Source organism: Salmo salar, chromosome ssa14 (genome assembly GCF_905237065.1).
Source record: "Salmo salar chromosome ssa14, Ssal_v3.1, whole genome shotgun sequence".
NCBI lineage: Eukaryota > Metazoa > Chordata > Actinopteri > Salmoniformes > Salmonidae > Salmo > Salmo salar.
In genome coordinates this window covers 50565648-50578984 of record NC_059455.1, presented here as the reverse complement: position 1 = coordinate 50578984, position 13337 = coordinate 50565648, and the positions used below count along the sequence as shown (strand labels likewise).

General features: G+C 49.6%; 1 protein-coding gene across 1 annotated transcript in view; it reads left to right on the top strand.

The window, feature by feature from the left end:
* LOC106592495 (guanine nucleotide-binding protein G(s) subunit alpha) overlaps nucleotides 1–13337 on the top strand; it is an 88145-nt gene that overhangs the window by 44639 nt on the left and 30169 nt on the right. The window contains exons 2-3 of the mRNA XM_045694526.1: nucleotides 6338–6466; nucleotides 8402–8460. Of these exons, the coding sequence (XP_045550482.1) occupies nucleotides 8403–8460 (58 nt within the window). The 5' untranslated portion in view covers nucleotides 6338–6466; nucleotide 8402. The remainder of the gene's footprint in view (nucleotides 1–6337; nucleotides 6467–8401; nucleotides 8461–13337) is intronic.

Below are 13337 nucleotides of genomic sequence, written 5' to 3'. Positions count from 1 at the left end.
CCTCTCTCTCCCCCTTTCTCTCTCTCTCCCCCTCTCTCTCTCCCCCTTCCTCTCTTTCTCTCTCTCTCCCCCCCTTCCTCTCTCCCTTTCTCTCAACCATTCTCTCTCTCCCCCCCTTCCTCTCTCCCTTTCTCTCACCCATTCTCTCTCTCCCCCTCCCCCTTTCTCTCTCTCCCCTTTTCTCTCTCTCTCTCCCCCTTTCTCTCTCTCTCCCTTTCCCCTCTCTCCCTCTCTCTTTCTCTCTCTCTCCCTCTCTCTCCCCCCTCTCTCTCTCTCTCCCCCTTTCTCTCTCTCTCCCCTTTCCTCTCTCTCTCACTCCCTCTCTCTCTCTCCCCCTTCCTCTCTCTCTCCCCCTTCCTCTCTCTCTCCCCCTTCCTTTATCTCCCCCTTCCTTTCTCTCCCCCTTCCTCTCTCTCTCCCTTTTCTCTCTCCCCCTTCCTCTCTCCTCTCTCCCCCTTTCTCTCTCTCCCCCTTTCTCTCCCTCTCTCTCCCCTTCCTCTCTCTCCCTCTCTCTCTCTCTTTCCCCTTCCTTTCTCTATCCCCATTCCTCTCTCCCTCCCCCTTCCTCTCTCTCTCTCTCTCTCTCTCTCCCCCTTCCTTTCTCTCCCCCTTCCTCTCTCTCGCCCTTCTCTCTCTCCCCCCTTCCTCTCTCCTCTCTCCCCCTTTCTCTCTCTCCCCCTTTCTCTCCCTCTCTCTCCCCTTCCTCTCTCTCCCTCTCTCTCATTCCCCTTCCTCTCTCTATCCCCATTCCTCTCTCCCTCCCCCTTCCTCTCTCTCTCTCTCTTCCCCTTCCTCTCTCCCTCCCCCTTCCTCTCTCTCTCTCTCTCTCTCCCTTCCTCTCTCCTTCTCTCTCCCCCTTCCTCTCTCTCTCTCTCTCTCTCTCTCTCTCTCTCTCTCTCTCTCTCTCTCTCTCTTCCTCTCTCTCCCTTCCTCCCTCTCTCTCTCTTCCTCTCTCCCCCTTCCTCTCTCTCCCCCCTTCTCCCTCATCCCTCTATCTATCCTTCCTGCTACATCTTTGTTTCTCTATCTATCCCCTCTCCCCCTTTACTCCCCTTTCACCCCCTGTCTCTCTCTCTCTCTCTCTTCCTCTCTCTCCCTTCCTCCCTCTCTCTCTCTTCCTCTCTCCCCCTTCCTCTCTCTCCCCCCTTCTCCCTCATCCCTCTATCTATCCTTCCTGCTACATCTTTGTTTCTCTATCTATCCCCTCTCCCCCTTTACTCCCCTTTCACCCCCTGTCTCTCTCTCTCTCCCCCTTCCTTTCTCTCCCCCTTCCTTTATCTCCCCCTTCCTCTCTCTCTCCCTTTTCTCTCTCCCCCCTTCCTCTCTCCTCTCTCCCCCTTTCTCTCTCTCCCCCTTTCTCTCCCTCTCTCTCCCCTTCCTCTCTCTCCCTCTCTCTCTCTCTCTCTCCCCTTCCTTTCTCTCCCCCTTCCTCTCTCTCTCCCTTCTCTCTCTCCCCCTTTTCTCTCTCTCTCTCCCCCTTTCTCTCTCTCTCTCTCCCCTTTCCCCTCTCTCCCTCCCTCCCTCTCTCTTTCTCTCTCTCTCCCTCTCTCTCCCCCTTTCTCTCTCTCTCTCCCCTTTCCCCTCTCTCTCACTCCCTCTCTCTCTCTCCCCCTTCCTCTCTCTCTCCCCCTTCCTCTCTCTCTCCCCCTTCCTTTCTCTCCCCCTTCCTCTCTCTCTCCCTTTTTCTCTCTCCCCCTTCCTCTCTCCTCTCTCCCCCTTTCTCTCTCTCCCCCTTTCTCTCCCTCTCTCCCCCTTCTCTCTCTCTCCCCCCTTTGTGCTCAGGGTGCTCCATGCCCAGGCCAGCACCACCACCAGGCTCAATATGACCAGCCCCACGTGGGGTAATTACAGAGCAGGAGAGGAAAGAAGAGCTGGGCTGCCCCCCCCCTCAGTCTCTAACTGCTTCCTCCACTGGTCCTCCTGGTCTACTGTATATTGACAAAATATCATATCACAATATTTTTCACTGTATTTTATGTTTTTGAATATTCTTGTTGCATCTATTTGACTACTCAGACTGCAGAGTGCGCGGCAACGACGTGCTCGTGACTAGGGTTGCAAAATGTTCATCAAATTCCCTTGTTTTCTCCAAATCCTGGTTGGAGGATTCCCAGAATCCGGAGAGAATTTGCAGTAAATCCAGGATCCTCTAACCAGGATTTCAACCCTACTCATGACTCTGTGGTCAACAACTGCTATTTCCTTGAGTGACGGGACAGGGGCGGGGCTTGGTGTGTGAGGGGCGGGGCTTGGTGTGGGATGGGGCAGGGCTTGGTGTGTGAGGGGTGGGGCTTGGTGTGGGGGGGCAGGGCTTGGTGTGTGAAGGGGCGGGGCTTGGTGTGGGAGGGGCGGGGGCGGGACTTGGTGTGGGAGCTCTGATGCTGCTGATGGTCATTAGTAGCCTACCAAACTTGCTAACTGTCTGGTACTCAGCACTCTGTTGTCCCTCTAATCACTCTGACATTAATGCAAATGTAATCGAAAATCTAATCAAACACTTCATGAGAGTTCATGAGCTCATGTTGCACAACATTTCTATTGGCTGTGCAATTGCGTGAGAAAACAAGAGTGATGGCCTTTATTAAAAAGAGGAGGATCCCATCAGCTTTCTATAGGCCTACTATATATATTTCAAAACTTTCCTAATATTAAGCACATTGCTTCTCTTCACAACAGGAGTATAAGCCTACCTGGTTGGCATAAAAATAAACCACGGGGAAAATCGTCCTCCGTTCGCTATTTAAGTGAATAGATGACATGTATTTTTCCCCCCTGCTCCTGTTTTGAGACAGGTGCGTGTTAATGATCTATTCTAAATCAAAACAAATTTCACACATTCAGTACCAGTCAAACATTCAAACACACCTAAACATTCCATGGTTTGACTTTATTTGTACTATTTTCTACATTGTAGAATGATAGTGAAGACATCAAAACTATGAAATAACACATATGGAATCATGTAGTAACCAAAAAAAAGTGTTAAACAAATCAAAATATGGCCCACAAGTACAGACAGACAGACTGGCCCACAAGCACAGACAGACAGACTGGCCCAACAAGCACAGACAGACAGACTGGCCCACAAGCACAGACATGGAGAAACCGGTCTGTAAGCAGTCACACAGAAACAGACACACACAGACACAGACACAGACACACACACACACACACACACACAGACACACACAGACACACACAGACACACACAGACACACACAGACACACACAGACACACACACACACACACAGACACAGACACACACACACACACACACACACACACACAGACACAGACAGACAGACAGACACACAGACACACACACACACACAGAGACAGACACACACGCACACACACAGACACAGACACACAGACTGAAAGAGAGAGAGAATATCGGTCACATTGTTGCAAAGCCTTTTTGGTAAGCTGATGTCTCTTAAGGCCACTGAATAAGCAATGTGATCTGTGTGTGTGTGTGTGTGTGTGTGTGTGTGTGTGTGTGTGTGTGTGTGTGTGTGTGTGTGTGTGTGTGTTGTGGCTAAGCTCAGAGCAGTAGGGTTATATTTGGCTCACCACCACTCCAACAATAGCACAGTCACAAGGCGGTCACAGAACCACAGTCACAGAACCACAGTCAAAAGGCAGTCACAGAATCACAGTCACAAGGCAGTAACAGAACCACGGTCACAGAACCACGGTCACAGAACCACAGTCACAAGGCAGTGACAGAACCACAGTCACAGAACCACAGTCACAGAACCACAGTCACAAGGCAGTCACAGAACCACAGTCACAAGACAGTTACAGAACCACAGTCACAGAACCACGGTCACAAGGCAGTCACAGAACCACAGTCACAGAACCACAGTCACAGAACCACAGTCACAAGGCAGTCACAGAACCACAGTCACAAGGCAGTCACAGAACCACAGTCACAAGGCAGTCACAGAACCACAGTCACAAGACTGTCACAGAACCACAGTCACAAGGCAGTGGCGGGGTGTGTTGGGGGTGGTGGTGGGGTAGTGGTGGGGTGTGTTGGGGGTAGTGGTGGGGGTGGTGGTGGGGTAGTGGTGGGGTGTGTTGGGGTAGTGGTGGGGTAGTGGTGGGGTGTGTTGGGGTAGTGGTGGGGTAGTGGTGGGGGTGGTGGTGGGGTAGTGGTGGGGTGTGTTGGGGGTGGTGGTGGGGTAGTGGTGGGGTGTGTTGGGGGTAGTGGTGGGGTAGTGGTGGGGTGTGGTTGGGGTAGTGGTGGGGGTAGTGGTGGGGTGTGTTGGGGGTAGTGGTGGGGTAGTGGTGGGGTAGTGGTGGTGGGGGTAGTGGTGGGGTGTGTTGAGGGTAGTGGTGGGGGTAGTGGTGGTGGGGGTAGTGGTGGGGTGTGTTGGGGGTAGTGGTGGGGTAGTGGTGGGGGTAGTGGTGGGGTGTGTTGGGGGTAGTGGTGGGGTAGTGGTGGGGTGTGTTGGGGGTAGTGGTGGGGTATGTTGAGGGTAGTGGTGGGGGTAGTAAGTTCAGGGCAGGGTACTGGGTGGTAGCAGGCTGATGACCAGTGATTAAGTTCAGGGCAGGGTACTGGGTCGTGGACGGCTGATGACCAGTGATTAAGTTCAGGGCAGGGTACTGGGTCGTGGACGGCTGATGACCAGTGATTAAGTTCAGGGCAGGGTACTGGGTCGTGGACGGCTGATGACCAGTGATTAAGTTCAGGGCAGGGTACTGGGTCGTGGACGGCTGATGACCAGTGATTAAGTTCAGGGCAGGGTACTGGGTCGTAGACGGCTGATGACCAGTGATTAAGTTCAGGGCAGGGTGCTGGGTGGTAGCCTGCTGGTGATGGCTTTTTAATAGTCTGATGGCCTTGAGATAAAAGCAGTTTTTCAGTCTCTCGGTTTCAGCTTTGATGCACCTGTACTGACCTCGAATTCTGGATGATAGCGGGGTGAACAGCCAGTGGCTCGGGTGGTTGATGTCCTTGATTATCTTTTCAGCCTTCCTGTGACATCGGGTGCTGTAGGTGTCCTGGATTGTAGGCAGTTTGTCCCCGGTGATGCGTTGGGCAGACCTCACCACCCTCTGGAGAGCCCTGTGGTTTGCGAGCGGTGCAGTTTCCGTACCAGGCGGTGATACAGCCCGACAGGATGCTCTCGATGATGCATCTGTAAACGTTTGTGAGGGTCTTAGGTTTCAAGACAAATTTCTTCAGTCTCCTGAGGTTGAAGAGGCGCTGTTGTGCCTTCTTCACCAAACTGTCTGTGTGGGTGGACCATTTCAGTTTGTCAGTGATGTGTACGCCGAGGAACTTAAAACCTTCCACCTTCTCCACTACTATCCCGTCGATGTGGATAGGGGGGTGCTCCCTCTGCTGTTTCCTGAAGTCTACGATCAGCTCCTTCATTTTGTTGATGTTGAGTGAGAGGTTATTTTCCTGACACCACACTCCGAGGGCCCTCACCTCCTCCCTGTAGGCCGTCTCGTCGTTGTTGGTAATCAAGCCCACTACTGTTGTGTCGTCTGCAAACTTGACGATTGAGTTGGAGGCGTGCATGGCCACACAGTCATGGGTGAATAGGGAGTACAGGAGGGGGCTGAGCACGCACCCTTGTGGGGCCCCTGTGTTGAGGATCAGCAAAGTGGAGGTGTTGTTTCCTACCTTCACCACCTGGGGGTGACCCATCAGGAAGTCCAGGACCCAGTTGCACAGGGCGGGGTTCAGACCCAGGGCCTCCAGCTTAATGACGAGTTTGGAGGGTACTATGGTGTTGAATGCTGAGCTGTAGTCAATGAACAGCATTCTTACATAGGTATTCCTCTTGTCCAGATGGGATAGGGCAGTGTGCAGAGTGATGGCGATTGCATCGTCAGTGGACCTATTGGGGCGGTAAGCAAATTGAAGTGGGTCTAGGGTGTCAGGTAAGGTAGAGGTGATATGATCCTTAACTAGCCTCTCAAAGCACTTCATGATGACAGAAGTGAGTGCTACGGGGCGATAGTCATTTAGTTCAGTTACCTTAGCGTTCTTGGGTACAGGAACAATGGTGGCCATCTTGAAGTATGTGGGGACAACAGACTGGAATAGAGAGAGATTGAATATCTCCGTTAACACTCCAGCAAGTTGGTCTGCGCATGCTCTGAGGACGCGGCTAGGGATGACGTCTGGGCCGGCAACCTTGCGAGGGTTAAAACGTTTAAATGTCTTGATCACGTCGGCCACGGTGAACGAGAGCCCACAGTCAACCCTAGTGACACAGAATGACATGAGTGATAATGGTGTGTGTCTGTTTTCAGTTTCCTGGACAGAATGACATGAGTGATAATGGTGTGTGTGTGTGTGTGTTTCTGCAGTTTCCTGGACAGAATTGACTCAGTAAGACAAGGAGACTACACTCCCACAGACCAGGACCTGCTACGATGCAGAGTGTTAACTTCAGGGATATTCGAGACGCGATTCCAAGTAGACAAAGTCAACTTTCAGTAAGTCTGTCTCTCTGTCTCTCTGTCTCTCTTGCTCTCTCTCTTGCTCTCTCTCTCAATCTGTCTCTCTGTCTCTGTCTCTGTCTCTGTCTCTCTCTCTGTCTGTCTGTCTGTCTGTCTGTCTGTCTGTCTGTCTGTCTGTCTGTCTGTCTGTCTGTCTGTCTGTCTGTCTGTCTGTCTGTCTGTCTGTCTTGCTCTCTCTCTCAATCTCTATTTGTCTGTCTGTCTGTCTGTCTGTCTGTCTGTCTGTCTGTCTGTCTGTCTGTCTGTCTGTCTGTCTGTCTGTCTGTCTGTCTGTCTGTCTGTCTGTCTGTCTAAAGATAAAGCATCTCAGACAGGGTAAGAGGGCTGAGATCAGTTTCCTTGTTAGATCATAGTTCATATGATTAGATGGACAGGGGGTACCAGATCCTAGATCAGCATTCCTACTCTGTCAGTCAACCAGCCAATCAGCCAGTCAGTCCAGTCGGTCAGTCAGTCAGCCAGTCCAGTCATCCAACCAGTCTAGTCAGTCAGCCAGTCCAATCACTCACTCCAGTCAGTCAGCCAGTCCAGTCATCCAGCCAGCCCAGCCAGTCCAGTCAGCCAGTCAGTCCAGTCAGTCAGTCCAGTCAGCCAGTCAGTCAGTCAGTCTAGTCAGCCAGCCAAGTCAGTCCAGTCAGCCAGTCCAGTCCATCTGTCCAGTCTTTCCAGTCCAGTCAGCCTGTCCAGTCAGCCAGTCCAGTCAGCCAGTTCAGTCAGTCCAGTCAGTCATCCAGTCCAGTCATCCAGTCCAGTCAGCCAGTCCTGTCAGCCAGTCAGCCAGCCAGCCAGTCCAGTCACCCAGTCCAGTCAGCCAGCCAGTCCAGTCCAGTCAGTCAGCCAGTCAGTCAATCAGTCAGCCGTCCAGTCAGGCAGCCAGTTCAGTCAGCCAGTCAGGCAGCCAGTTCAGTCAGCCAGTCAGCCAATCAGCCAGTCCCACCAGTCACCCAGCCAGTCAGTCCAGTCAGCCAGTCAGTTAGCCAGCCAGCCAGCCAGTCAGTCCAGCCAGTCAGTCCAGTCAGCCAGTCAATCCAGTCAGCCAGTCAATCCAGCCAGTCAGTCCAGTCAGCCAGTCAGTTAGCCAGCCAGCCAGTCCAGTCAGCCAGTCCAGTCAGCCAATCCAGTGTTACATGTGGTTATGTGACCTAATATTCTGTCTCTGTCTTCTGTCTCCTCTATTCTCTCCTGTTTCTCTCCTCTCTTCTCTCTTCTCTCCTTTCCCCTCTCCTCCCTCTCTCTTCTCTCCTCCCTCTCTCGTCTCCTGTCTACTCTCGTCTCCTCTCTCCTCTCTCTACTCTTTTCTCCCCACCTCCCTCTCTCCTCTCTGCTCTACTCTCCTCCTCCCTCTCCTTTCTCCTCTCGCTCTCCTCTCTCCTCTCCTCCCTCTCTTCTCTCCTCTCCCCTCTCCTCCCTCTCTCTTCTCTCCTCCCTCTCTCGTCTCCTCTGTACTCTCGTCTCCTCTCTCCCCTCTCCTCTCTCTACTCTCGTCTCCTCTCTCCCCTCTCCTCTCTCTACTCTTTTCTCCTCACCTCCCTCTCTCCTCTCTGCTCTACTCTCCTCCTCCCTCTCCTTTCTCCTCTCGCTCTCCTCCCTCTATCCCCCCTCTCTCCTCTATTCTCCTGTCTCCTCCTTCTCTCCACTCCTCTCTTCTCCTCCCTCTCTCTCCTCTCTCCCCCTCTCCTCCTCCTCTCCTCTCCTCTCTTCTCTCCTCCCTCCTCCCTCTCACCTCCCTCCTCCCTCTCTCCTCTCTCCCCCTCTCTTCTCCCCTCCCTCTCTCTCCTCTCCCCCTCTCCTCTCCCCTCTCCTCCTTCTCTCTTCTCTCCTCCCTCTCTCTCCTCTCTCCCCCTCTCCTCTCCTCCTTCTCTCCTCCCTCCTCCCTCTCTCCTCTCACCTCCCTCCTCCCTCCTCTCTCAGTATGTTTGATGTAGGCGGCCAGAGAGACGAAAGGAGAAAATGGATCCAGTGCTTTAATGGTGCGTTGTATGTGTGTGTGTGTGTGTGTGTGTGTGTGTGTGTGTGTGTGTGTGTGTGTGTGTGTGTGTGTGTGTGTGTGTGTGTGTGTGTGTGTGGTGTACATGTACAGCGGGGTCCCAAATTATTGACACCCTTGATGAAGATGAGCAAAAATGAGTGTATAAAATAAATAATTTAAATTCTGAGCTATACTGTATGCTCAACACAAAATGGTGTTATTTTATACTAATGCAACTGCTCAGAGAGAGAGAGATTTTGTTTAACCCCCTAGTGCGTCAATCTAAGAAAACAAAATAACAATATCCACATCAAAATCCGCCAGTTTAAGGATATCTGATATCTGATGTTTTCCATCGAATGCGTCTCAATCCACCGCATCCACCGATGTCGCTCTTCCACATCTGGGGTGAAAGGTGACAGAGCTAGAGAGGTGTTTGTCAGACCAGGAGACATCCCATCTGAGGTGAAAGGTGACAGAGAGGTGTTCGTCAGACCAGGAGACATCCCATCTGAGGTGAAAGGTGACAGAGCTAGAGAGGTGTTTATCAGACCAGGAGACATCACATCTGAGGTGAAAGGTGGCAGAGCTAGAGGGGTGTTTGTCAGACCAGGAGACATCACATCTGAGGTGAAAGGTGGCAGAGCGGTGTTTATCAGACCAGGAGACATCCCATCTGAGGTGAAAGGTGGCAGAGCGGTGTTTATCAGACCAGGAGACATCACATCTGAGGTGAAAGGTGACAGAGAGGTGTTGGTCAGACCAGGAGACATCCCATCTGAGGTGAAAGGTGACAGAGAGGTGTTTGTCAGACCAGTAGACATCACATCTGGGGTGAAAGGTGGCAGAGCTAGAGAGGTGTTTATCAGACCAGGAGACATCACATCTGGGGTGAAAGGTGGCAGAGCTAGAGAGGTGTTTGTCAGACCAGGAGACAGAGAGGTGTTTATCAGACCAGGAGACATCCCATCTGAGGTGAAAGGTGACAGAGCTAGAACGGTGTTTGTCAGACCAGGAGACATCCCATCTGAGGTGGAAGGTGACAGAGCGGTGTTGGTCTGACCAGGAGACATCCCATATGAGGTGAAAGGTGACAGAGCTAGAGAGGTGTTTATCAGACCAGGAGACATCCCATCTGAGGTGAAAGGTGACAGAGCTAGAGGGGTGTTTGTCAGACCAGGAGACATCACATCTGAGGTGAAAGGTGGCAGAGCTAGAGGGGTGTTTGTCAGACCAGGAGACATCCCATCTGAGGTGAAAGGTGGCAGAGCTAGAGGGGTGTTTATCAGACCAGGAGACATCCCATCTGAGGTGAAAGGTGGCAGAGCTAGAGGGGTGTTTGTCAGACCAGGAGACATCACATCTGAGGTGAAAGGTGACAGAGCTAGAGGGGTGTTTGTCAGACCAGGAGACATCCCATCTGAGGTGAAAGGTGGCAGAGCTAGAGGGGTGTTTGTCAGACCAGGAGACATCCCATCTGGGGTGAAAGGTGGCAGAGCTAGAGGGGTGTTTGTCAGACCAGGAGACACCCCCAAAATTGGTCTTCTTACGGAAACGTATGTACAGTGGGGAGAACAAGCATTTGATACACTGCTGATTTTGCAGGTTTTCCTACTTACAAAGCATGTAGAGGTCTGTAAGTTTTATCATAGGTACACTTCAACTGTGAGAGACGGAATCTAAAACAAAAATCCAGAAAATCACATTGTATGATTTTTAAGTAATTCATTTGCATTTTATTGCATGACATAAGTATTTGATCACCTACCAACCAGTAAGAATTCCGACTCTCACAGACCTGTTAGTTTTTCTTTAAGAAGCCCTCCTGTTCTCCACTCATTACCTGTATTAACTGCACCTGTTTGAACTCGTTACCTGTATAAAAGACACCTGTCCACATACTCAATCAAACAGACTCCAACCTCTCCACAATGGCCAAGACCAGAGAGCTGTGTAAGGACATCAGGGATAAAATTGTAGACCTGCACAAGGCTGGGATGGGCTACAGGACAATAGGCAAGCAGCTTGGTGAGAAGGCAACAACTGTTGGCGCAATTATTAGAAAATGGAAGAAGTTCAAGATGACGGTCAATCACCGTCGGTCTGGGGCTCCATGCAAGATCTCACCTCGTGGGGCATCAATGATCATGAGGAAGGTGAGGGATCAGCCCAGAACTACACGGCAGGACCTGGTCAATGACCTGAAGAGAGCTGGGACTGCAGTCTCAAAGAAAACCATTAGTAACACACTACGCCGTCATGGATTAAAATCCTGCAGCGCACGCAATGTCCCCCTGCTCAAGCCAGCGCATGTCCAGGCCCGTCTGAAGTTTGCCAATGACCATCTGGATGATCCAGAGGAGGAATGGGAGAAGGTCATGTGGTCTGATGAGACAAAAATAGAGCTTTTTGGTCTAAACTCCACTCGCTGTGTTTGGAGGAAGAAGAAGGATGAGTACAACCCCAAGAACACCATCCCAACCGTGAAGCATGGAGGTGGAAACATCATTCTTTGGGGATGCTTTTCTGCAAAGGGGACAGGACAACTGCACCGTATTGAGGGGAGGATGGATGGGGCCATGTATCGCGAGATCTTGGCAAACAACCTCCTTCCCTCAGTAAGAGCATTGAAGATGGGTCGTGGCTGGGTCTTCCAGCATGACAACGACCCGAAACACACAGCAACTAAGGAGTGGCTACGTAAGAAGCATCTCAAGGTCCTGGAGTGGCCTAGCCAGTCTCCAGACCTGAACCCAATAGAAAATCTTTGGAGCGAGCTGAAAGTCCGTATTGCCCAGCGACAGCCCCGAAATCTGAAGGATCTGGAGAAGGTCTGTATGGAGGAGTGGGCCACCATGCCTGCTGCAGTGTGTGCAAACCTGGTCAAGAACTACAGGAAACGTATGATATCTGTAATTGCAAACAAAGGTTTCTGTACCAAGTATTAAGTTCTGCTTTTCTGATGTATCAAATACTTATGTCATGCAATGGTACCAGTTTAAAAAAATGAATGGAAGTATGGAGGTTGTTTTATGCCTACCCAAAAAAAGGTGTTAAATATGTGTAAAATATTTCCTGATCTTTGTTATATCTCCTATATACAGGACGACAGACTCTTCAAAGCCTTGTTTCTTATGATTTACAGTTGTTTTTAGACTAAAACTACGTAGGAAACACCGTAGGAAACACCCTAGGAGACACCCTAGGAAACACCCTAGGAGACATCCTAGGAAACACCCTGGGAGAGCTTTTAAACCCAGTCTTTCAGCTGTGCTTTTATCTTTATTGAAACCAGACAACATTACTGTAACACAAGGTGATTGAGGAGCTTATTAAAGTACTTGAATTTATCACTCTGAAATTCAAGTCCTGGAATACCTTGAAAATCAGACTTATTCTCCAGTTGGTACTTGAATTAAAATGAGAGGAGAAAACACAAAATGATCAAATATGTTTATATAAAAAAATATATATATATTAGAAAAACACTTTACATGTTGCGTTTATATTTTTGTTAAGTATAGTTTTACCTACCTTTTTTTTTATAAACCACTGCAGCACTGGACCACACCAACCCCACACCGTGTGAGACGCAACAGAAATGTGTCGGCCGCCAGTTTTACACTGGGACTTCTTTTCTCTCCAGAACTTTCTTTATCAAGCAGCAGCAGGTTCTGTTGGCCGTAAACCTGACGTTTTCCTTCACACAGCCTGACTGGCGACATTAAAACTGCCAGTCGGAAACAATATGTTTTTTGTTTTTTTATAGCTATAGCGATCAGTACTTATCACTCACGTCAATAAGAAACGTATTATTGAGTAGAACTTGTAAGGTAGTGATGAACAGTAAGTTAGTTGGGGGGTTTTCATGAGGTTGGGGTAATATACTGCCACCTGGTGGAGACTAGAAACAATTGCATAACAGTAACTAATACAAATTGATGGTCCTTGAAAATGAATATTTGTGCTTGAAAAAGTACTTAAGTCCTTGAGTTAGACTTGCCAATATCTGTACGAAAAATGAGTAAAGTCCAAATTCAATATTTTATAAAATATTTTTTTTCATATATACCACTGGTATCATATCCACCACCATATTTTCCAGCAGGTATGGGATTATTTTCTGCTTATGCGTTCTCATTTCGACACCAAACCCACCACTGGTGTCCATGACCAAAGAGCTCTATTTTCACGTCATCCAACAAATGTAAACGCCTAGAGTTTGCTAAACGCTGAATACAACAGGTGTAGTAGACCTTAGAGTGAAATGCTGAATACAACAGGTGTAGTAGACCTTACAGTGAAATACTGAATACAACAGGTGTAGTAGACCTTACAGTGAAATGCTGAATACAACAGGTGTAGTAGACCTTACAGTGAAATGCTGAATACAACAGGTGTAGTAGACCTTACAGTGAAATGCTGAATACAACAGGTGTGGTAGACCTTACAGTGAAATGCTGAATACAACAGGTGTGGTAGACCTTACAGTGAAATGCTGAATACAACAGGTGTAGTAGACCTTACAGTGAAATGCTGAATACAACAGGTGTAGACCTCACAGTGAAATGCTGAATACAACAGGTGTAGTAGACCTCACAGTGAAATGCTGAATACAACAGGTGTAGTAGACCTTACAGTGAAATGCTGAATACAACAGGTGTAGTAGACCTTACAGTGAAATGCTGAATACAACAGGTGTAGTAGACCTCACAGTGAAATGCTGAATACAACAGATGTAGACCTCACAGTGAAATGCTGAATACAACAGGTGTAGTAGACCTTACAGTGAAATGCTGAATACAACAGGTGTAGTAGACCTTACAGTGAAATGCTGAATACAACAGGTGTAGTAGACCTTACAGTGAAATGCTGAAT